This window comes from Cnephaeus nilssonii, assembly GCF_951640355.1.
Source record: "Cnephaeus nilssonii genome assembly, chromosome: 12".
NCBI lineage: Eukaryota > Metazoa > Chordata > Mammalia > Chiroptera > Vespertilionidae > Cnephaeus > Cnephaeus nilssonii.
Window position 1 is genome coordinate 15,062,110 of NC_137083.1, and position 23,094 is coordinate 15,085,203.

General features: G+C 38.0%; 1 protein-coding gene across 2 annotated transcripts in view; it reads right to left on the reverse strand.

The window, feature by feature from the left end:
* The window catches only part of ITGB8 (integrin subunit beta 8), an 85,420-nt gene that overhangs the window by 20,651 nt on the left and 41,675 nt on the right, over positions 1-23,094 (reverse strand). For both annotated transcript variants that reach the window (XM_079785891.1, XM_079785892.1), the window contains exons 4-9: positions 21,043-21,289; positions 17,098-17,263; positions 16,371-16,529; positions 9,026-9,121; positions 5,258-5,347; positions 1,220-1,354 (exon numbers count right to left, since the gene is read on the reverse strand). In XM_079785891.1, coding sequence (XP_079642017.1) covers positions 1,220-1,354; positions 5,258-5,347; positions 9,026-9,121; positions 16,371-16,529; positions 17,098-17,263; positions 21,043-21,289 — 893 coding nt within the window. The remainder of the gene's footprint in view (positions 1-1,219; positions 1,355-5,257; positions 5,348-9,025; positions 9,122-16,370; positions 16,530-17,097; positions 17,264-21,042; positions 21,290-23,094) is intronic.

Genomic DNA, 23,094 nt, shown 5'->3' on the forward strand with positions numbered 1-23,094 from the left:
TACAACTTGTTGGAACAACTATACTACCTTCAGATTCTAAATTTACCAAGAGGAATACATATATTCACACTAAAAAGAAAGGAAGATTCTCTTTTATTCAATCTTAGGATCTTAGGACTTTCTATCTCTTTGAATAACTCTTATTCTTTTTCTCTATATAATGGCATTAAAATAATTAATAACATTATACAGCATTAGAAATGGAAGCAAAGGGAATTATAAATCTCCTAGTACAAGCTATTCATTTAAATATGAGGCAACTAATGCCTCAAGAGGTAAAGGACTCACTGGAAATCACTTCATCCAAGAATAATTCCCTTTAAAAGCATGTTTTGGTGTGTTTACTCTCTGTTGTTGTGGTCACTGGAGAATCTCTATCTCCTCTTGTCCTGTTTCCTGATGCTACCTTAATATAAGCCCCTCTCTTCCACATTTCATCCTTTTTTAATTAAATGATGACACTTCTTTTTTATTGTTCTAACAAATTTCCCTACCTCCTCCTAGATCATTATGAGTACCAGAGGCCCGATGCATGAAAATTCGTGCCATTGTAGGCCTTCCTTTCCCTGGCTGCCGGCACCGGCTTCCCTCCAGCACCTGGGACCTGGGTTGGCTTTCCTCGGGCCGCCCGCAGGCACCCGGGACCCAGGCTGGCTTCCCTCTGGCCCCGGCTTCGTCAGGAAGGACATCCAGAATGATGTCCGGAAGACATCCAGTCTAATTAGCATATTACCCTTTATTATTATAGATTGGTACAATCACAAAGTGAAAGATTTTGGAATTCTTAGTCTTTATCAACTGCTCCATAACTCCCATTCTTTTCTGTGGCTTATTCACCTTCAGTTTCACATTTGCTCTGAGAATTTTCAGATTTAAAACCAAAAAAATTAATATCATCATAAATGCAGACACTACTTATTTGAGGAGATGTGATTTCCTAATATTTAATGGCTGGGACACCTAGATTTAAAGATATTATCATTGAATAAGTATTTAATATAATATATACTTATATTTAACTTGAGAGTTTGAGAGAACAGTCAATGAAGTTAAAACAAGTAGGAACTTTGCAAAGAGACAATAAAAGTTACTTTGAAGTTTAAATAAGATCCTTGGGGTCAGAGGTAAGTAAAGGTTTCCAGGATGTTTTGATTTTCTGTGAGGAAGCATACCAAACAGCTTAGTTTACTTGAAATAGGAAAAACGCGCACCCACATACTTCGTCATTGCTCGTTACATTTCTGCATCCTTCTGTGCCTGGCCTTCTGGTCCCATCTGGACAGATTGCGGTAATGTTTAAATAGATGCCTTTTACCTGGTTTTCCACCTGAACTTTCACTTCTGAAATAAGTTTCTGCAGAGACATCATTTTTAAATTTTATACTATAGCATTATCAAATATAAGCAACTAACAGTTTTACTGTCATTCTAGATTTAACTTAAAAGATTCTGTCTCTATTAAAGGATGAATAAAAACATCATTTCCACATAATAACCCAATTATATTTGAAATATGTAAGAAATACTGAAGATTAAACTATCTGCATTTAATTGCTCTATTTTAAATATATTTTCATGCATTTCTTGTAATTTGATAACTTCAAAGATAAATCTTACTCAGCTTGTTACAAAAATAATCATTTAATCCAATAATATTTATATTATGTAATAAAATTTAAATAAAACATTGAGAACACATACCATCAAAGAGGGTAAACCTTTTTTTTAATTATTAAATATATTTTATTGATTTTTTACAAGAGAGAAAGGGTGAGGGATAGAGAGTTAGAAACATCGATGAGAGAAACATCGATCAGCTGCCTCCTGCACACTCCCCACTGGGTATGTGCCAGCAACCAAGGTACATGCCCTTGACCAGAATCGAACCTGGGACCCCTGAGTCCGAAGGCCAATGCTCTATCCACTGAGCTAAACTGGTCAGGGCAAAGAGGGTAAATCTTGACAGCTTAAAATCTGAAACATACGTCTGACCTTTACAGCTGTCAAGAAACATTTCAGTTTCAAATACTTGAGATTATCATGAAGGCTAAAATGCCTTATTAGTACAAAATTGAAAGACAATTTTTGGGAGGCAATTTCTATACAATAGGCAAAAGAATTACCTGCCTGATATGGTCCTACACTAGTCAATTCTCCATGAATGGCCTAGGATTTTTGCCAAGTTCCTGAGGCTTGCTTGTGTCAATCAAATCTGTTCCAATTCTTAATACTGAACTAGATCCCCTTACTGAGCAGAAAACCATCCACTCATTTATGCAAACTTTCAAAAATCATTTATGTAATGCCATTTATGTAAATCATGTATCAAGCACACATTTCTTCCATTACAATCTCTGAGTTCCAAAAATTCTAGCTACATTAAATATATACTGTAGATCTGTGTGTATTTTCATTTTATAAAACTAAGAGTCTACACATGCAAAAATCCTTAACATATACTTGTAAACAAAAGGAAGGAAAAAGATGACATATAGACCTAAGGAAAGAGAGTGAGTAGATGGATATGAAGAAAAGAAAATAATTTCCACTGTCTTCTAATTCTTTACTTGAGTAATTTTTCTTCTTCAATTGTATAATTAATAAACACATGTATACTAATTATAATTAATCATGGAATTATGGTAGTAACTCTTTAAAACAAGATACTTCCTCAAATTAGTAAATTTTATTTTGGGTTAGGTAAGACTGTATGAGCCACATTTTTTATCTCCCAAAGAGCTCATACATTATAATCACTTAATTGAACAATTTTGGCAAACCAACAGGAACTTCTAATGGTATACAAATGGGGTTGATATGGTGATGGTTTGACGGATCAGAAGGAAATTCCTCATATTCTGAGTGCCCTTCTGAAATTCTGCTTCTCTTAAAACCTTGAGCTATTATACCAATGTTTTCAAGAAGGGTATTGAAGATAAATATCTAAAATGTTGACCAGTTTTGGCATTTAGAAGTTAAGCTGCAAACACAGTCTTAAGCTTCACTTTTAATGACTGAAAGGTACAGAGGTAGAATTTATTTTTTGTAATGTATAATTGTTTTATTCAATATATTTTCCCTTAATTTCAGCTAAATTACTATTGTTTTTAGAGTTATGATTTTTAAAAAATATATTTTATTGATTTTTTTTACAGAGAGGAAGGGAGAGGGACAGAGAGTTAGAAACATCGATGAGAGAGAAACATCGATCAGCTGCCTCCTGCACACCCCCTACTGGGGATGTGCCCGCAACCAAGGTACATGCCCTTGACCAGAATCAAACCTGGGACCCTTCAGTTCGCAGGCCGACACTCTATCCACTGAGCCAAATCGGTTAGGGCTAGAGTTATAATTTTTATGTCATTTTAATTCTGGTGGTGTTGATGTAAAAGATAAAAAATAAAATGTAATTACATTCACCATGTACTAAATTTGTATGTACTTTTATAAAATTCTTAAAAATAAAGTGAAAAGTTAGAATGAAAATATTTTTATTCTTTTTTTCCATCAATGAATTGTGAATTGTTTCTGTTGGACTGTGAAAACAAAATGAAATTTCAGAAGCATTTTGAAAATATAGATATATAAAATAATAACAGAATCTCAACTCAAGGAGATTACTTAGCCAGAGTAAGTTTTTGTTCGATTTACTAGTATTTTTCCCTTGTTTAAGGTTAATCAGAACTGCAATTAGCTTAAGGCTTCACATACTTACCCTATGCAAATAAGAAACCTAAAACCAAATGCTGCTGTTTCCTTTTCATTGGTGCAGCCTGATACCCAGGCAAGTCTGTCAATTTATATTAGTTGTTTGGGGGTAATAAGTGGATTCATATTATAAAAACTATGGTGGCTTCTAATACTGTGAACTCCTTCCTTATTTTGATTATTCTTGAGAACAAACTATGGATGGGAATGAATTGTACACACAGTTGATTTTCTTTGATAAGAAGCTTCGCCAGTCCTAATGTTCATTGGTAACAGTGAGAAAGAAATAGAATTAAAAATACACTTCCTTACTTCAATGTATTTTCAGATATACAAACAACTTTTTGGTAAAAAAAAAAAAATCTCACAGGATTTATTTTCCTTTAAAAACTTTTTTCACAAGATTAATTTTTCTTTTTTAAAAAAGGAAGTTTAAACAAGTCCTTCATTTTCTATCCTGTGTCTACTTTCTGTCTTTCCCATCTGTACCCGAGTTGAAGGCAGATGTTACATGGAGAAAATGAGAAGCCTGGGATTTCTCACAATGCTTGGGCTACTATTTCCGCTATTCAACTCTACTGTGTCAGAAAGGGAATGAGAGAAATTTGGGAAGTGAGACTTGATTAATGGTCCATAAATTTAAGGTATAATAAAGCACGTCTTTGGATGCTATGTAAAATGAAAACAAAACAAAACAAAATGGGTGGCATCACTTGGGGCCTGGGGTTAAGGAAGACCTGGATTCTATTCCTGCTTCTTCTGCTTGTTAGTTGTTTGACCTTTGGTTAATTTGCTTAGCTTCTTTGGGGGTCTACAAATGCGTAATGGGAATACTAATCCCTGCCTTATAGGTCAGGTGTGCAGATTAAATGAGGTCACATGTGGAAAGTAACTGGTTCTTAGTGGAATTAAAGTAACAGTCACTATTATAACAACATCCTAACAGAGAATTCTTTTCAGGAATGACATAGGTTGAAAGAGCAGATGTTTCTTTATATCTTGGCATTTGGCATCCACTCTTCACAGCCTGGGGACAGCATACAACTGTCAATAAAATAGAATATCTCTTAAGGTGATCCTTTTGCTCAAACTAGTTTCATAAAACTGCTAAAATAATTGATTGGACAAGGAAACCCTCTTAGTAATCTCTATATCCCAGGTATTCATTTTATTTGACAGGTTGCCACTTTATATACCAGTATGGGTTTCTTACTTTATCTTTATGATATAGGAAGTTGTGAAATTTCTTGGTATAAAGTATATTCTATAGTCTTGATTTGGTGACTCACTGAATGTTTGATTTGGAAGGAAATTTAGATTGCCTGCAGCCCAACCTGGGTTTATTGTCAGTGAGACACACTGAGGCACATACCTGTGACTTTCCCCGCAAGGTTCCATGGCTCGTCAATGGGAGAGCCAGGGCTGAATTAGGTTCTCAATTCTAAATGTAATGTTCTTCCTACCACACCTTTCAAGATGATACGGCACTAGTTTGTAACTTGTCATAGAAACTGGGGTTAAAAATTATTTGGAATATATGTGTACATACCTGATAGGCTTCTACTACCAAATTATTAAGGTTTGCAGCCTTGGATTCTATTTCACCAGCAATGGTACCAGGCAAGAGGGGTAGAAGGTCCTAGAATATATACCAATAAAATTTATTAATGACAATCATATGCAATGGTTTAGCAATCAACAAGTGAGAAAATTCTTGTAGTTACCAGTGAGCGGTGACATTACATGAATCAAAAAATATGAGAAAAGAAAATGGTGTGTATATGTGTATATGTGTATATGCAAGAGTGTGTGTGAATGTACAAATTACATGCTGACCTAAAACCCAATCAAAGTACAGACCAGCATTTCTCAAAGTATATTCCATGGAACATAGTTTCAAGAGATTTTAAACATGAAAGGGTCCTAAGGGAAGATAAGTTTGCCAAGTTCTACACATGGTTTCTTTCACTTAGAGACTCAAAATGTACACTTGCAAATTGAAGGTTCAGAGAAGTCCTGCAATTCAGAAATGATTTAGCATTATTTAGTGCAGCATTTCCTACCATTTCTTAAAAAAAAATAATATATATTGTTATTTAAGAGAGGACGGGTGAGGGAGAGAGACAGAAACATCAATGATGAGAAAGAATCATTGATCAGCTGCCTTCTGCATGCCCCCTTCAGGGAATCGAGCCCTCAACCCGGGCATGGACCCTGACCAGGAATTGAACTGTGACCTCCTGATTCATAGGTTGACACTCAACCTCTGAGCCACACCAGCCGGGCTCCCACCATTTCTTTAATTACAAAATTCTTTTCTTATGTAACATATATAAACATTTTGTAGAATGACTGTTTCATGGAATGAACTTTATCACATGTTGGCCCAGACTGGAGAAAAAATAATAGTTACAAGGGGAAGCTTCATTTGGTAGGTGTTCTTGATGGATCTTCTTAATTACTGAATAATTATGGAGAAGACTGTAGGTATTCCTGGTGAGAAAAAGAATTAGCAAAGCCTTAAGGGTTTATCTGAATTATAGATAAAATAAGAACAGAGAAGAAACCAGTCTGATTAGAGTGAAGGATGCATAACTAACCTACAAGGAACCAGATTATGGAAAGCCTTGAAATCCATTTATACACTCATTTTTATCATTCATAAGTATTAAGTTCCTGCTGTATGCCAGCCACTACATAGACACTATCAACTTGGAATTGTAGGTAATAGGGAAAATGTATTCCTGTACATTTTTAAATCTATTTGTAAAACCTTTGTTGAGCACCTATTGTGTACCACATTGGAAACGCTAAATTGCTAGGCCACTTACTTTCCATTCTTAAGGATCCCACTGGTGCATAAATGACAATTTCACAAAACAATGTCCACATGAAGCAAAAGAATGAATGCACAGACCCTAATGGGAGGGATATCCAGGAAGCATTTGAGGGTTGCGGAAGGTTGACAGGGACTGCTTGCTGGAGGAGGTGACATATGAGCTGTATCTTAAAGGATGAGTAAGATTTAGTCAAGTAACAAGGGAGAAGGGCTTCCAGGCATGGTGGGTGCATGGCAAGAACATTGGCACAAATGATAGAAAGAGCTTGGTGAATGGTGTGCCCAGGAAAATTAGAAGCATGGCTGGAGGGACAGATGTAAGGCAAAAATAATGGAGGATGAGTCCAGAGAGGCAAGCAGGGACCAGATGGTCTCTTATGCTATATTAAAGACTTGATCCTTTAAATCAGAGGGAATCCTGGGAATATTTTATTTTAGGGAGCACTTTGGTCACACTTGTGATTTAAATAAATCTAAATGTGTTTCCTCATCTTTACAATTGGGCATATTATTTATACTACCCTCATTATTAAGAGTTGTTAAGAATATTAAGTGAGTTAATAAACTTGGTGCCTGACAATAATAAGTATTCAATAAGTGGAAGCTGTTACTGTCATTAATAAAGTGGTTTGGGCATTGGATTTGGGCAAGAGTCCTACTTCTGTGGATGTTAATGGTTGTTACATTAAAAGGGGGGTCAGGTATATACATTTGGGAAAACAGTGAATTAAATAAAGTTTCACTATAGATTTCTAAGGAAAGAAGGAGTATGATTAAAGTAGTGCTTTCATATGGTCAATATGATAAGTAGCCAGGTATTATGGAAGCTGGTGGAGAATGGAATTTGAGCTTCAGGCAAATGGAAATGGGTTCAAGTATATATTGAAGTCAAGTGAAAATGTAGTTTATCTGAAGTATTAAAAAAATAAGTAAAAGGCATCAGGAGCAAGGAAGAACAAGGATGACAAAGGAGTTGAAGAAAATCCAAGAACAGACATGTGCAATGAAAATTAGGGTATCACAGCATCATGGAAATGAAGAAAAAAAGGGTTTCTTGGAAGAAAGAACCTAAGATTGCAAAAAGCAAGCTACAGTAGGGCACAGAAGAATAGTGTTGGTGGAGGGGGATGGTGGTCCTGTGGTGCTGCCAGAGTGACATAGCTGCTAAATGTCTATTCTGCTTGTGGGTCTCTCCTAGCCAGAAGGATTCTGGACACAAACTTATTCTTATGTGGGGAGGCTCTGGCTGGTCAGCCACTTCCATGGCTCCTCTTGTTCTTTTTTTTTGGATGACCTTGACCAAATCTAGGTAAGCTGCTGCTATTAACAAGTTGATATTCCCCAACATAATCCTATATAATAAAAGCCTAATATGCTAAGTGTCCAGTCATCTGGTTGGCGGTTCAACCAATCAAAGCGTAATATGTTAATAATATACTAAGGCCACTCAACTGCTCGCTTTGACGTGCACTGAGCACCAGGGGGCAGACAGTCGACCAGTGCTATGACGTGCACTGACCACCAGGGGGCAGACGCTCCGACTGGTAGGTTAGCTTGCTGCTGGGGTCCGGCAGATCGGTACTGAGCGAGACGGGCTGTACATGCCCTGGAGCCCTCCTGCAGTCCCTCCCTGGCTGGCCAACATCCCATGTCTCTACCCGGCCCTGATCATGCACTGGTGGGGTCCCTTGGCCTGGCCTGTGCCCTCTTACAATCTGGGACTCCTTGGGGGATGTTGGAGAGCCGGTTTCGGCCTTATCCCACCGGCCAGGCTGAGGGACCCCACTGGTGCACGAATTCATGCACCGGGCCTCTAGTCTACACTAATAAAAGAAAAAGATGTGAATTGACTGTACCTTCGTGACGCCCACCAGCTAATCAGGAGTGAGTATGCAAATTAACCCAACAAAGATGGTGGGTTAATTTGATATGCAGGTGCCCTGCGGCTGGGGGCAGGGTGGGATGCTTGCATCATCGCCATGGCGATGACTCAGGTGTTCTGCACTGCCCCAGCAGCTCTGGGCCTCTGGGCAGCGTGGAAAGGCAGAAAGGTGGCTCCGGGCCAGAGCAAAGGCAGAAAGGCGGCTCCGGGCTGGCGGGAAGGCGGTGCCGGCAGCCAGGGGAAGGAAGGCCCATTCTTGCACGAATCTTCGTATATCAGGCCTCTAGTCTATTATAAGGATCTTACCATGGACTAGCACATAAGCAGGACCTTGGATGTAAAGGTGTAGCTCGAGCGTGAACTACTTTTTACATTATTGTCACCATTAGTACCACACTAAGTATCAGTGCCCACACTTTATTCTAGTTGCTATACAGAAAATTTATACTTCATGTTAACTTAAGACACTGTGTAGTATACATTAGTTAATACAGTATTCAGAATACTCTAGAATTCTTACCTGGGGTTCAAAGAAGTATTCTAGTTTCAACTACCAAAGCAAACATTTTAATTTTTGTATTTGGGAATGAACATACCTTATACCAATGGAACTGTTTTCCTTGAACTGCAAAGATGACATTAATGTTGTTGTCTATTAACTTTTCTGAGAGTTGGCCTAGCGAGGGATGTTCCTGTTAATGGACAATGAAATAAAGAAGGGAGTGAACTTTAGTAGCTTGATCCCACACATATCCAAACATTTCTTAGGAAGGAAACCACATGACTGACATAAAAATGTGTTTTGTTGGGAAGGGTTATGGTTTTACTGGAGACATTTAAATTGTTTAAAAAAATAAGATCAACATCTAATACATTCTTTAATGTATTAAAGAATATTTTATAGACAAAAGCTCCATGAAAGCATATAGCATTTGTCTAATGAAAAGGGATGAATTCAACATAGTACACAAAGTATTAAGTGCCTCTTTAGATTAACATTGTGATCAAAGTGATATAACTGAAAGATAATTTAATATTCAGACAGATATATTAGTGACGATCACACTCTGAGGCAAAATTCAATAAAAGTGTTTAAAGGCAAATATGTGCCTATGCATACACAAATATACACCCATACATACTAATATATATATCATGTTATATATCAAGATATATAACATGATATAGTACAAATTCTGTTTAAAAGCAGAAAACCCTGTACTCAAATTCCAAGTTGTCACTTTATGATAAAAGTTCTATCTTAGGTCCATCCTCTCTAACATGTGAATGGTATCTGATTCCATGATTGCTGGCAAGATGAAAAAGATAACAATAGTATGTGAACTATTTAGTGCAGCTTCTTTCATAGAGTAGGTACTCAAACTAATAGCAATTATCATGATTTTACTTCCCTCAATAGGTTACAGATCTCTCAACATATTATTCTACTTAAACTTTTTGTTATATATATAATAAATCTGTTTTACTTTGATAAATAAAACTTACATAGAGCCAACTGTGACATTCCTTGTAGTAGTGAGAAAGCTTGGGATGAGTAGAAGGGGAATAAAATTTATTTTAGTATATATGAGAAATATGACAACTTGGAAATTGCTACATCTAGTGATATTGTTAGATATTGTACTTGATATTTTTTCTTTCTGTAAATGCTCTTCTAGAAATTAAACTCATCATCTCAAGTAACAACTTCATACCACACACCTCTCAGAGAGGTGATGTCAAACTTTACCTGCCCATTGGTGCCTAGTTACATTAGCCATGGATCTTGTGACTGAGCCTAATTAGTATCATGTGGCCCAAGTTCAAAAAACTATGTAGTTTTTATTCCCCCTTCTAGCCTCCAATTCTAATTGTGTTTGTTTAAGGGAAACTTTTGTTAAACAATCTTGGTTAACATTTCTGTATTTTGACAAATAAGTGAACTTAGTAAAAAACTAATTTTGTTAATTTTGCTTATAGCCTAAGTTCTGTGACCCATATATTAAATGTATATACAAAGTCATAGAAGATAGCCTTGTGCTTAAAATACTATCACTAACATGAGCAATTGCTATGATCTGAATATTTGTGTCTCCCTCCACAAATTTATGTCTTGAAATCCTAACCCTCAAGGTGATGGTATTGGGAGGAGGGCCTTTGGGATATGATTATGTCATGAAGGTGGAGCCCTCATGAATGGATTAGTTCCCTTATAAAAGAGGGCCAGTAGAAAAAGCTCACCATGCGAGCTTACAGCTAGAAGTGTCGCCTATGAAATAGATAGTAAGCTCTCACCAGACCCTGAATCTGCCAGTGCCTTGTTCCTGGACTAACCACTCCCCAGAACTGTAACATTTATGTTATTAATAAGCCCCCCAGCCCTAACTGGTTTGGCTCAGGAGATAGAGCGTTGGCCTGTGGACTGAAGGGTTTGATTCTGGTCAAGGGCCTTGGTTGCAGGCACATCCCCAGTGGGGAGTGTGCAGGAGGCAGCTGATTGATGTTTCTCTCTCATCGATGTTTCTAACTCTATCCCTCTCCCTTTCTATCTGTAAAAAATCAATATAATATTAAAAAAACACCAGTTTATGGGTTTTTGTTACAGCAGCCCAAATGGACTAAGATAATAACCATAACACATATGCTTTTTTTGGTATATAATTTATAATTGCTGTGGTAGAAGCAAATCAAATTTTCATGAACTGCATTTAAATGTGATATGAAGCCAATTCATGAAGAAGTTAAAAAAGTATTAGCACATGGATTTCCATAAGAACAGTTTTGCCCAGAGCAATTCATAAAATATAAATTTAAGGTAATGCAAAAATAATCCCTCAAATATAAATCCTACCAGATAAATTCTTATTCCTTGTTCCTAATAATATGTATACTCTTAAAATAGATGCATGATAGTTTGCATAATGCTAGTAAATTAAAGACAACAAGTAAAGGAAAGGCAAGTCTAGCTGTATTGGGAGTATTTCTAAATGGCAGCAACTACTTTTCAAATATTTTTGCTTTGACAAAAAATAATCACAATTTGCCAAGCATTCCCCCTTCTTAATTTTTAAAACCATTCATATTTTAAGGAAAATTAAACCCATATGTTTTTAAACTAGCTTATACTAAACTCACAGTCCAAGATATAAGCAGCTTTTGAAGCCTTCTTAATCTCTTTCCCCTTCCAAAAACAGGAAGTCACGTTGACCAAAAGTACACAAAATTTAAATCAAGAAAGTTCTAGTTTGGTCAAAAGCTCATTAAAAAAAAGGTCAACTGGACTTTTAAGCTTAAAAGAACACATTTATTTTGAACCCTAGAAATAAATCTGTTTTAAAAGAAAATTCCAAGTACCTTGATGCAGATTTGTTAAAATTACAAATGCTTAACAGATGTTTAAATAAACCACTGTTGACAGGAGAGTTGTGGATTAATGGCCATCGTTGAAACCCCTTCCCCTTTTCTCCATGAAGCACATTATCTTTTAAGTATTTTATCTTTTATGTCTAGTATTTCACTAGCAGGAACACTCCCACTCAGCCAGCTGTTGTGGTGACGTCACTGCTCCTCTTCTCTGACTCCCCCTTCGTCTACTCTAACCCATCACACATTGTTTCTCTAAACTCTGAGAATAATTAATAGTGATAACAGGCATTCCTGGAAGAAGGGAAAGCAGTGTGCCAAGACAGCTGCAATGTAATTAAGGGCAAAAGGATTCTTTCACATTTTTCTTCTTCACCAACACCTTCATTGTGACTTGTGGGAAATGACTTTAAAATGTCAGAGGGAAGGGGTAAGAAAGATTTGTTGAAAGCAATTTTGGTTAAAGAGATATCTGTGTAGTGATTTATGGGAGAATTTTTAAAATATATTTTTATTGATTTCAGAGAGGAAAGGAGAGGGAGAGACAGAAACATCAATGATGAGAGCCCCCCCCCACCCCACACACCACCACCACCTAACTAGGGATCGAGCCCACAACCCAGGCATGTGCCCTGACAGGAAATTGAACCATGACCTCCTGATTCATGGATTGACGCTCAGCCACTGAGCCATGCTGGCCGGGCTATGGGAGGATTTTAATATGTGCATATGTAGTGGCAAAAAAAGAACGGTTTAAAATTCTCTTCATAAAAGTGAGATTCATAAAAAAATTTTGTAAAATAATATAGAATTTGTAGTATTGAATATCATGATATGCCCCCCCCAAGCCCCAATGCCTTCGTTCAAGTTCTCAATCATCTGGACTATTTTTTACAGTTTACTTTTTAGAGGAAAGAGACAACATGAAAGCAATCTTACAACAGAGATTTATTTAGAAATGAAGACTTTACATTATGTGTCCTCAGCCTATTTTCTATGTACATGTCTACACAGTAAAATTGCATAGACCAGGGTTTCTCATCAGTGACACTAGTGACATTCGCGAGCCAGGTATTCTGTGTTGTGGTTGGGGGTCTGTCCTGTGTAGTGGAGGAGATTTAGCAACATCTGTGGCCTCTATTTACTAGATGCTAATTTCTCCCACCTCTCCCAGTTGTAACAGGCAAAATGTCTCTGGACATTGAGATGTCCTCTGGTGGACAGAATCACTCCAGTTGAGAACCATACCATCAGCAGGGTCTCTGAAAACAGACAATTTTGGGACCTCAACTCCTGCTTCTGCAATTACTAGCTATGTAACACTGGCCAGCTGTCTTAACCTCTCTGTGATCCAGTTTCCTTATGTATAAAAGAGGTATAAATACCAGTATCTACCTCTCAGAGTTATGATGGAAATTAAACGTGTTACCATGTGTAAAGGCTTTTACTTACCATTCTCTAATTAAGCAGCTTACATTAGCGGTCAGTAGCAGCTCATGTCCTGATGTCACACTGCTTGGCATTTACCATAGGCAATACTGATTAGGACTGGGCTGTCTGACCACACGCAAGTTCCTGATCCTTTTACTGTTTCCGTTTTCCCATTTATAAAATGAAGGTGATAGCAATATCTGCACCTCACTGAGTTGTTGGGTGGTGGTGTGTAAATGTAAGGGACAAACACCACACAATGACTGCCTAATAAAAAACAGCTTTCACTAAAAAACTTAATGAAACACATTTTGATGCCATTACTAAAGGCTAGACATTGGGCTCTTGGATATGCTTTGTTTGACTTGTCTGATTTATGTACCCTTGGTAACTGGCCCCTGAAGCATTTGAGTTTGTGGCTCCTGCCTGACCCAGTATCAATTGTAATCATGATGTCCTAGTTACTGAGGTGAGGGACATGGACTAATAATTGTTATATGCTTGTCAATCACTGAGTAGTACTAAAATGTTTTATGCTTAACTGTGAACTGAAACATAATTTAATTGGAACACTGCAATTCATAAATATTTTCATCAAATTTTGTTTCCATTGTGTCACTGAGGCAAACCATTACTTTTTTCTCATTATCAGAGCCATTATAAAAGCAGTGCTAGTGTAAGCCTGGCCAATTTGATTCTGTGTGCAACTTTTGCTTTCAATTTAAAAGAAAAAATAAACTAGATATTGTTTGCAGAGATCATTTCCTGGTTACTTACTGCTCGTATGAGAAGCATTCAAAATTAGGTCTATTCTGAAGTTTCTGAAGTCATTATTGTTCTCACGACATTTACAATTTAAAGCAGATAGTTCAGAGAGCAATCAGCTGATAACGGGCATGTTGTTAGTTTTAAAAGTTGTAACAATATTTTAAAAAAACCTACTGCACATGGACTTATTAGTAAAACTCTTCTGGAGTATTCTGCCTGGGGGACAGTTCCTTTACTTTCCTGATTGTGCATGTTCATAACGCCCAAAAGTGCTAACATTATAAAATTATCTCTCTAATTAATTAAAAAAGTTACATTTTTATGCAATGTTAAACAGAGATAAATAAAATAGGAATCATGAAGTGAGGTGAAAATTTTTATTATATACTTTATTTTGGCCATATTAGAAATACTGTTATTATTATCTTGAGACTAAATAGATTATACAAATTCCTGTTGTCATAAAAGCCCTAATACTTTGTAAAATTCCACCAGAGTTATAATTAATTTCCATAAGGTTATATGGCGTGGCATATGTCTAAAATTATGAGAGCATTTCTTTGCCTTAAGGAATCCTTCCTAGATGAGCAACAGCACCCTCTAAAATGCAATTATGGAGAGATGACTTCAGTGACTTGGCAAGACTTCAAAAGAATAATGCATTGCAATTTGAGAATAATGTGATTATTGTTTTTATTTTTAAGATAAGCTTCTCCTTGTTTCACAATAGAATAATTCCTCTTGTCTTTTCCACTCCCAAGAAAACAAATTGAAATTCCATCTCGGATTAAAAGAGGTTAACTAGAAGGAAGGAAAGATAAGAAATGACTAAATTGAAATGGATGTGTCAACCAAAGTGAAATGTGGCTGAGTAGAAGAGAATTAACAAAGGGAAAGACAGCTGAAATAACTCCAAACCCTACCTTTTTAAATTCAAACTCTATAGTTAACTTTTAAAATCTTTAAAATTTGAGGCTGCCTTCAAGAGACTAAACCAACCAAGGGTTGAACTTGTTTTATGCCGTAGTGCAATTGCTCCTCTAGACTTTGAATAAGTCTGGTAAGATGTTCCACATTAACTAAATTTAAACAATTTAAATTTTACTCATGGGAACCACACACTTTTCAGCATAATTTATATGCTTTAAATATTGCAGTTCCCAAACTGGGCAGGAGGTGTCTTGGAGTACTGCAGTACACTCAACAGGGTGCCTGGAAATGTCTTACATTTTTAAGGGAAACACAGTGATACTTGGCATCTCTCAGGTACCTGGATGTAGTTCACAGTTTTAAGACTACCTTTGGCTTGGTTCCTTTAGAAGACACTGTGTCTTTGCAAAGCTGGGCAGAATGAAAATCAGTGAGAAACAGGAAATGAGGGCGGCCATGTCCAATCTGATTCCAAGGCTTGGAAGTTCCCATTAGTAACTGATTTACTAAGAAGGACACAAATATATGTATATGAGTTTCATAATGTATATTTTAACTGACTGCTAAGTTTTTAAGACATAAATAGTTAAGGTTTTTGGACTTGACTACTTAAAAAACAGAATGGTCAGGTTTTTTGTTTGGTTTGGTTTGGTTTTTGTTTTGGCTTAATGGCACCAGGGGAAAAATTACTGAGACACTAGAGTACGAAGATCTGAGAAAGTTTGGAAGTTTCTGTTCTAATATTTGTATGAATGTATAAATATGTGTCAATGTCAGAAATAAATGATGCTTTCTGCAGTTGATTTTCTACATGTAGCATAAATAATGCTGGGAAAGATATGATACTAGGAGAGTATATGTAAATATGTGACTCAGAGCTGAAACACCCTCAGGAAGCAATCCAGATATTTTCTGATTAAAAAGAAAAGTCCCTAAATATAGATAAGCTTCATAGGGAAGGAGTGAGATATAGAATATAGAAAGCTGGCCTTATTTTACTCCCCCCCCCAAAAAAAAAAAATCCCAGCTCTACTTAGATTCTACCTGTTATATTGTGAGGCGTCCTCAGGCCAAAGACACTTTTCTTACCAATCCTTCATATGTTTTTAGATACTAACCCCGAAGAACTAGTTTATTTATATAAAGCAAAGTTATATATGTAAACACACATATATTTTAGGGTCCTTCAAGTGCATAAAAAGTAAGCTCTTCTATCACTTTTGTTTTTATAAATATAGTGCTTTGTAGCACATCAGAAAGTCAGCTAGATGTTGTCAAAGTATTTTAGCTTTATATTTCATTGTTCTAGAACTTCTCTCTCATGGCTTATCCTAACTATGTATGATGCTCCTTGAGGTAATTTCTTGGTACAGGAATAGCTGAATTGCCCACTTAAACTTATGCTTCAAATAAATAGTCATGACTACTAAGAGGCTACAGCTACATTACCATGCTTGTTGATCTGACGTAGACGTTGTTTTTCAGATGGCAGTTTCCATCATTTGGCACCACTATGCCTGCCAATTTGCTATCAAGAGCAAGATGAGATGTCTGATCAGTCATCACCAGCAGCAATCTTTTAGCTTCTTTTCGCCATCCAATATGACTCTTAAAAGAAACATGTAATTAGACTTCGTACAATAACATAGATTTGTACCATGGTCTTTCTCTCAAGTAAACAATAAATTCACATGCCCAGACATCAAGTCAGGCTGGAAGGATGTTCAGAAATACAATGCTGTCTCATAAATAGAATTAACTTTTATTTGTATATTCTCTATTTTACTACAGCCACTGGCCACAATAGTTCTTGGCTAGAGATTTCTGTGATCCCCCAGTGAAGACAAGCCAGGTATAAGAAGTGCAGAACACCCAACATGATGTGCATAGGACAGCAGGTGCTTCCTGGTGGTGAGTGAAAAGCGCAACCCTTTTGGAAAGGATTTTCCAAGTACATAAGTTAATCTTTCCCTTTTATCTTTTCCTATTTATAACCCACTCCAAATTTAGCTCCTCAGTCCTAAACATAGACCAAAATGAGTAACACTGCTGATGAATAAGAGATATAGGTATTCTTCTATGCTATGTTTTCAGTCCATAAATCAAAAAGAAAATGAAAATCCCAAATTCTTGGGGAGTTTGCATTTGCACAAACACTCAATGGTGTGAAACTTACCTCACAGACAGCTGCCTGAAGCATAGCATCAAAACCTCCTTCAGGTGTATCGATATTTCCAGAGATCTTCTGTCTATGTACCGCTTTTTCAAACTCAGTGATGTTCTCCGTCAAAGATAGCACATGGATGTATCCATGGGGAGGCATACAGTCTAAATTGTAGTCGCTGTGTGGGTAAAGAAGAAATGAAAATTCTGTTTTGCTATGCTTCCTTCAAAGATCCAAAATATTACTCACAGTAAAATTGTGTGGTTGGTGTGAGAAGGTAATAGTTGTTTGTTTTTTTTGTTTGTTTTGCCAAGGAAATTTTATTAGTTAAAATCCGTACTTTATAAAGTCTAAGGAAAGTTCAATATTGGTCAATATTTCTTTGCAAGTAAGAAATAGGAGTATAATAACTTGGTGTTAAAAAATAAAGAATATTAAACACGTTTCTTATATAATACTAGTGGCCTGGTGCATGAATTCATGCACATTGAGAGGAAATTAATTAGAAGAAATATTTTAATATCGCTATTCTCCCTTTCTTTATAATAGAAGTGTCAACCAAATTCACGATTGACACTGACAGATTGAAACACATGCATGCTATTGGCACCAGCTAGAGCTTTATATATATCGCACATAAGCGAGTCAACTTAGCCTTTTATATATATATACTAGAGGGCTGGTGCACAAAATTTGTGCATGGAAGGGAGGAGGGTCCCCTCAGCCCAGCCTGCACCCTCTCCAATCCGGGACTCCTTAGGGGATGTCTGACTGCCGGTTTCGACCCAGAAACTGGCAGTCGGACATCCCTCTCACAATCCAGGACCGCTGGCTCCTAACTGCTCACCAGCCTGCCAGCCTAATCACCCCTAACCACCTCTGCCTGTCAGCCTGATCGCCCCCAACTGCCCTCCCCTGCCGGCCCGGTCGCCCACAACTGCCCTCCCCTGCCGGCCTCGTTGCCTTGAACTGCCCTTTTCTGTCAGCCTGGTCACCCCTAACTGCCCTCCCCTGCAGGCCCGGTTGCCCCAACTGCCCTCTCCTGCAGGCCTGGTCCCCCCCAACTGCACTCCCCTGCCAGCCTGGTCACCCCTTAACTGCCCTCCTCTGCTCACCTGGTTGACTACAACTGCCCTCCCCTGCCAGCCATCTTGTGGCAGCAATCTTGTGACCACATGGGGGTGGCCATCTTGTGTGAGGGCATGACAGTCAATTTGGATATTACCTCTTTATTATATAGGATAGAATAAACTTGCTTAATTAGACCTGCTTTCTGATGTAGCTAAACTTTTTCCAGGCCAGTGAAGCACCCCAATTTCTCTTTCAGGTACTTGTCAGCAACACAGCAGTAAATATCAACACGAAGCAGAGTATTATTATAGATCACGCAGGGAGAGCAAAGGGTAAAATATTTAACTGCAGCAGTGTTTGACTATATTCTGCACAGTGAGAAAACCTGAAGTCATTTTCAAGGTCCACCATGTCTTACTTCTTTTCAGTCGGGTCGAGTTTCTAAGCTTTCTAAATCTCTGTTTTCTGGCTAATGAAAAGAAAATAGGATTCCACCAAGTCTCCTATCTATCTACTCCAGGACTTCTGTTAGGATCAAATGAGATGAGGCACGGGAAAATGCTTCACAGACATTTGGTTAAAGTGTGAAATGTTTCCACCTGGCTATAAAGCAAGTCATGTTCCTGGGCTGAAGAAACTCCAAGTAGGCTAGTCACTAGGCTAGTCACTAGGGAAGCCAGGCATTACTATGTGACATCATTACCTGGCACCCACAGCGCCACAGTTTTCAGGCTGGGCTGGGCTGTGGGCTGCATTTTGCACCATGGGGTCTCAGCAGCATCAGCTGCGATTTGGTGGGGTGTCACTCCGGTGTGGTAGTGGGGCCTGTGTCCCACTTGGGGGAAGCTGAGTGTTGCTTTGTGGGTGCCAGGTCTGTGGTGCTGTTTCTCTGTAAATGGCCAGTGTACTTCACAGCAGCTCCTGTGTTGAGAGTCTGCCCCCTGGAGGTCAGTGAACATCATAGCAACTAGTCGGATGGTCGGACATTAGTATATTAGCCTTTTATATATATAGGCTAGAGGCCCAGTGCATGAAAATTCATGCACTGGAGGGGGGTCCCTCAGCCCAGCCTGCCCCCTCTCACAGTCTGGGAGCCCTCAGGGGCTGGAGGTGACCTGGCGACCAGGGGAAGGCAATGCCCCATCACACCTTTGCTGTTGCCACTGCCGGCAGCGCAAGCCTTGGCCGGCCCTGGTTACCTGAGCCTCTGGCAGTTTTGGGTGGCTGGGCACCTGCCATCTGCAGCTTGCCTGTGCCTCGGGCTGGCGCTGGGTGGCTGGACAGCTGACAGCTGAGGCTTGCCTATGCCTCGGGCTGGCCCTGGGCGGCTGGGGGGCTGAGGGGACTAGGGCACTCAGGAGGCAGGTGCGCGGGGTGGGCCTGGCCTTGCCGCATGCCTGCTGCCCCGGTGGGGCTGAGAGGACTGGGCACCGCTATCTTTGAAGGTGTGGCAGTGAATTAGCATATTTCCTCCTTATTGGCTGTGGGCACCGCCATCTTTGAGGATGGGGTAGTCAATTAGCATATATCCTCTTTATTAGATAGGATAGGACACTTAAGGGACTTTATTATATTAATATGCAGTGTTAATTTTGAAGAGGAGATAAAAATTTGTAGTGATTTCCTATCACATTTGACCATGGAACAACTGAAAAACACTTTTTGGGAAATGTTATTTAGGATTTCAGTGAAAATACTATACTATTATTAGATTATTTTAAAATATTGTGCTATTTGTTAAATTGATGCTTGGTGTGCAATTATTGACTAACATTCAAAGTTCATTAAAATTGTTTTGAGCCCTAGCTGGTTTGGCTCAGTGGATAGGGCATTGGCCTGCGGACTGAAGGGTCCCGGGTTCAATTCCAGTCAAGGGCACATGCCTGGGTTGCAGGCTCGATCCCCAGTAGGGGATGTGCAGGAGGCAGCCGATCAATGATTCTCTCTCATCATTGATGTTTCTCTCTCTCTCCCTCTCTTTTCCTCTCTAAAATCAATAAAAGTATTTAAAAAAAATTGTTTTGAGAATTCCATGGTGTTCCAAAAAGTGGGCGTCATTCCTCAGGTGCATCCCCACAGGAAGAAGTCTCAGGAACCCCACTGCAGTGTTTCAGTCCTGGCTGCACTACAGCAGCACTGTTTTGGTAATAAGTGTGTGTACTTACTATGAAGTGGCCTGGGCTATTTATGGAAGTAGGAAATAAGATGTTAAAATGAAATGTTTTATTAAGGAGGCCCTAAACATTTATATTTCTCTCTGAAAACTCAACAGGCTAATTAGACCACTGTGAGAAACTTGTATTCTTAAGGTCGGTTTTGTTTTATAGTGGGGCATATGCTATTTAGAATTGAACTTTCAAAAGAAAAAGGGCTCTTTCTAGAATGCAAATTCTCATTTTATGACCTACCCTCCATGTGTTAGCTGAGTTTGCTTAGTAGTCACATCATAGGTAACAACGTAATCCACAGTCACAATACAGTAAGGGGAAATAGACGCAGTACTAGCAACATAAGTAGTATAAATTCAACAAACCTTAGTTCAACAAATTTGAAGCAATCAAAAAGGAGAAATACAGAATGTTCAAAGAGGTATTTATATACATGGAAGCCTGATTATTGGAGGTTTGTCCAAAATTACTCATATTATTTGTGTTTTATGTGTGACAAAAAGTGAATGATATTTGAAAAAAATAAAAAATAAAAAGCCCAAGCAACAGATAATCTCAGAAGTTTTCAGATAGGAATATACTTCCCCTCCAAATATTTTCACTTCTCATTTAATAAAACAAAAATATAAAATTTAGTAATTTCTTTATATAAAAACTGAGATTTAATATGAAGAAAATTTCATTTAGCATTATGATATCCACCTCAAACACTAGATACCTGCATTGATTGTGAATCCTTTCTGGGTGGATGCTAATGTATGGTGAGACTGTTTTATCAACGTATGAACCAAATCCAATACGGAAGTCATGGGAGAAAAATGCCATTTTTCTAGATAAATCATTTCCAATGGAATTTAATTTTTCAATATTATTGTGCATTGATGCCGAGACATCAACCAGATAATAAAGATCCACAGGATATTTCTTCAGAGGATGAATTTTCAGCATAAAATTAGCTTCAGCTCCTAGTTCAAAGAAAGACAAATATCATGTATTTATTTTAAATATCTCAGGATAAACTGTCAATAAATAAGTCGCATTTTAGATATAGAACAATAATAACAGATTTGTGCGTAATTTATGAAATCAGGAATACTCTGGAATAATTTTAAGGCAATTTGAAAACCACACAAATGTGTGAATTTCCAACTCTTACAATGCATTTCTCACACTTTTATAGGGCAGATAGAGATAGTATCATCAAATGGACCAGCTCAGTATAAATGCAGTAGGGAATGTATTTATTACCTAATGTATTTATTACTAATGTATTTAGTATCTAGAAAAGCACAGCACAAGACAGCAAGCAGCATTCCACCTCAAGATAGAGTAGGTGGCTATGGTTCTTGTAAAGGTTGCTTTCAGGTATAAATTCACTCTTTCGGATTAAGGCATATTTATATATGAGATGTGAAACTCTGTTACTGAGAAGTATAGTAAGCAATTCAAAAACATTTAGTACATCATCAAAATTACTTGATATGATTCTTCTCAGCAGTTAGTTGTGAGAAGGAATGAGAAAGTGGTCTAAAGAACAGTAGCCAGCAGTGCCACAGTGAGGACCATGCTGGGTTCTCTCTCAATAAACATGTGGCGGAGGGATCATGGAGGAAGGGAGCTGGGTGAGAAGAGGGTGGCCACAAGGAGAGCCGTGGGAGCCTCCCAGGGACAGCCCTGCAGAGTTGGTAGCTCTGTATTCTTTTTTTAAGTAGATGGTGAAAACTTACCAATTTAAATACTTTGTGAAGTTTACTTTTTTAAATAATAAAGTAAATGCTTTGTAAGTCATTATTTGTCCATGGAGAATATTTTGAATGGAAATATTTTTTTAAAACACCAATTTGTATGCATAATTGGTAGTCTGATCTACCGATTAAAGGGATCCTCTAATCTAGCCTATCATACTGGTATTTGCAGTCTTAATGTGCTTAAAAGTAGCAATATTTTCTCTTAAATTATTTCACAAACCAGAAGTTTTCCAGCCAGATTAAGGAATGCATTCAAAGTAATAAGTTATTGTTTTTCTGGTACCTAATAATTATGGGAGAACAGGACTATTCACTCATTCCTAATATGCCAATATGTGGATGAAACCCCTTTACTGTAACACTGCTAATTTCTTGGCCCAAGAGTTTGGGGTAGAAATTTGGCATGTATCGTCCAGCCCAGCCAACTCTCTCAGTCCTTACATTTAGGAGCTGGGCTCAGCTTTTGGTACCTGGTGAAAAAGCCTGACCATGTAGAAGTATCTGCAATTTCTGTAAAGCATTTCAATTTAGGAGAATGATAGAATTTGGCCGACGGGGCTGGATCGGTGAAAAACAGAAATGGATTAGAACTGGGGAGTGTGATTCATGAGGAGGAGTTTGAACTTTAATGTGTGGGTCAGTATTGAAACATTTTTATTTTTATATTTTTTACAAATTGCGTAGTTGCTTTTTAATCATTGACTTGGAGATACGGCTGAAGGCCTTAGGCACGGGCCACATGTTATTTTCATCTTGGTGGATCATTGCAGTTTATGGTGGCTCTGTCTAAAGATGAATGGCTGTCTGTTTTTTATAGTCATTGCAAAATAAACCAGTTAAGTGTATTGTGCAGGTTGTTATATTGTTGGTTATCTCAGAGGCAGAGTCTGTGAAGCATCAGCAAAACAGTCCTTGGAGGCCTATTCAGGGAGCTCAAAGCAAATGCTAGTCACATAAGGGCCCTCAACACACGCCAGTTGCTCATAGCCCAGCAAGCAAATCTTGGTCTCACTAGATGTTAG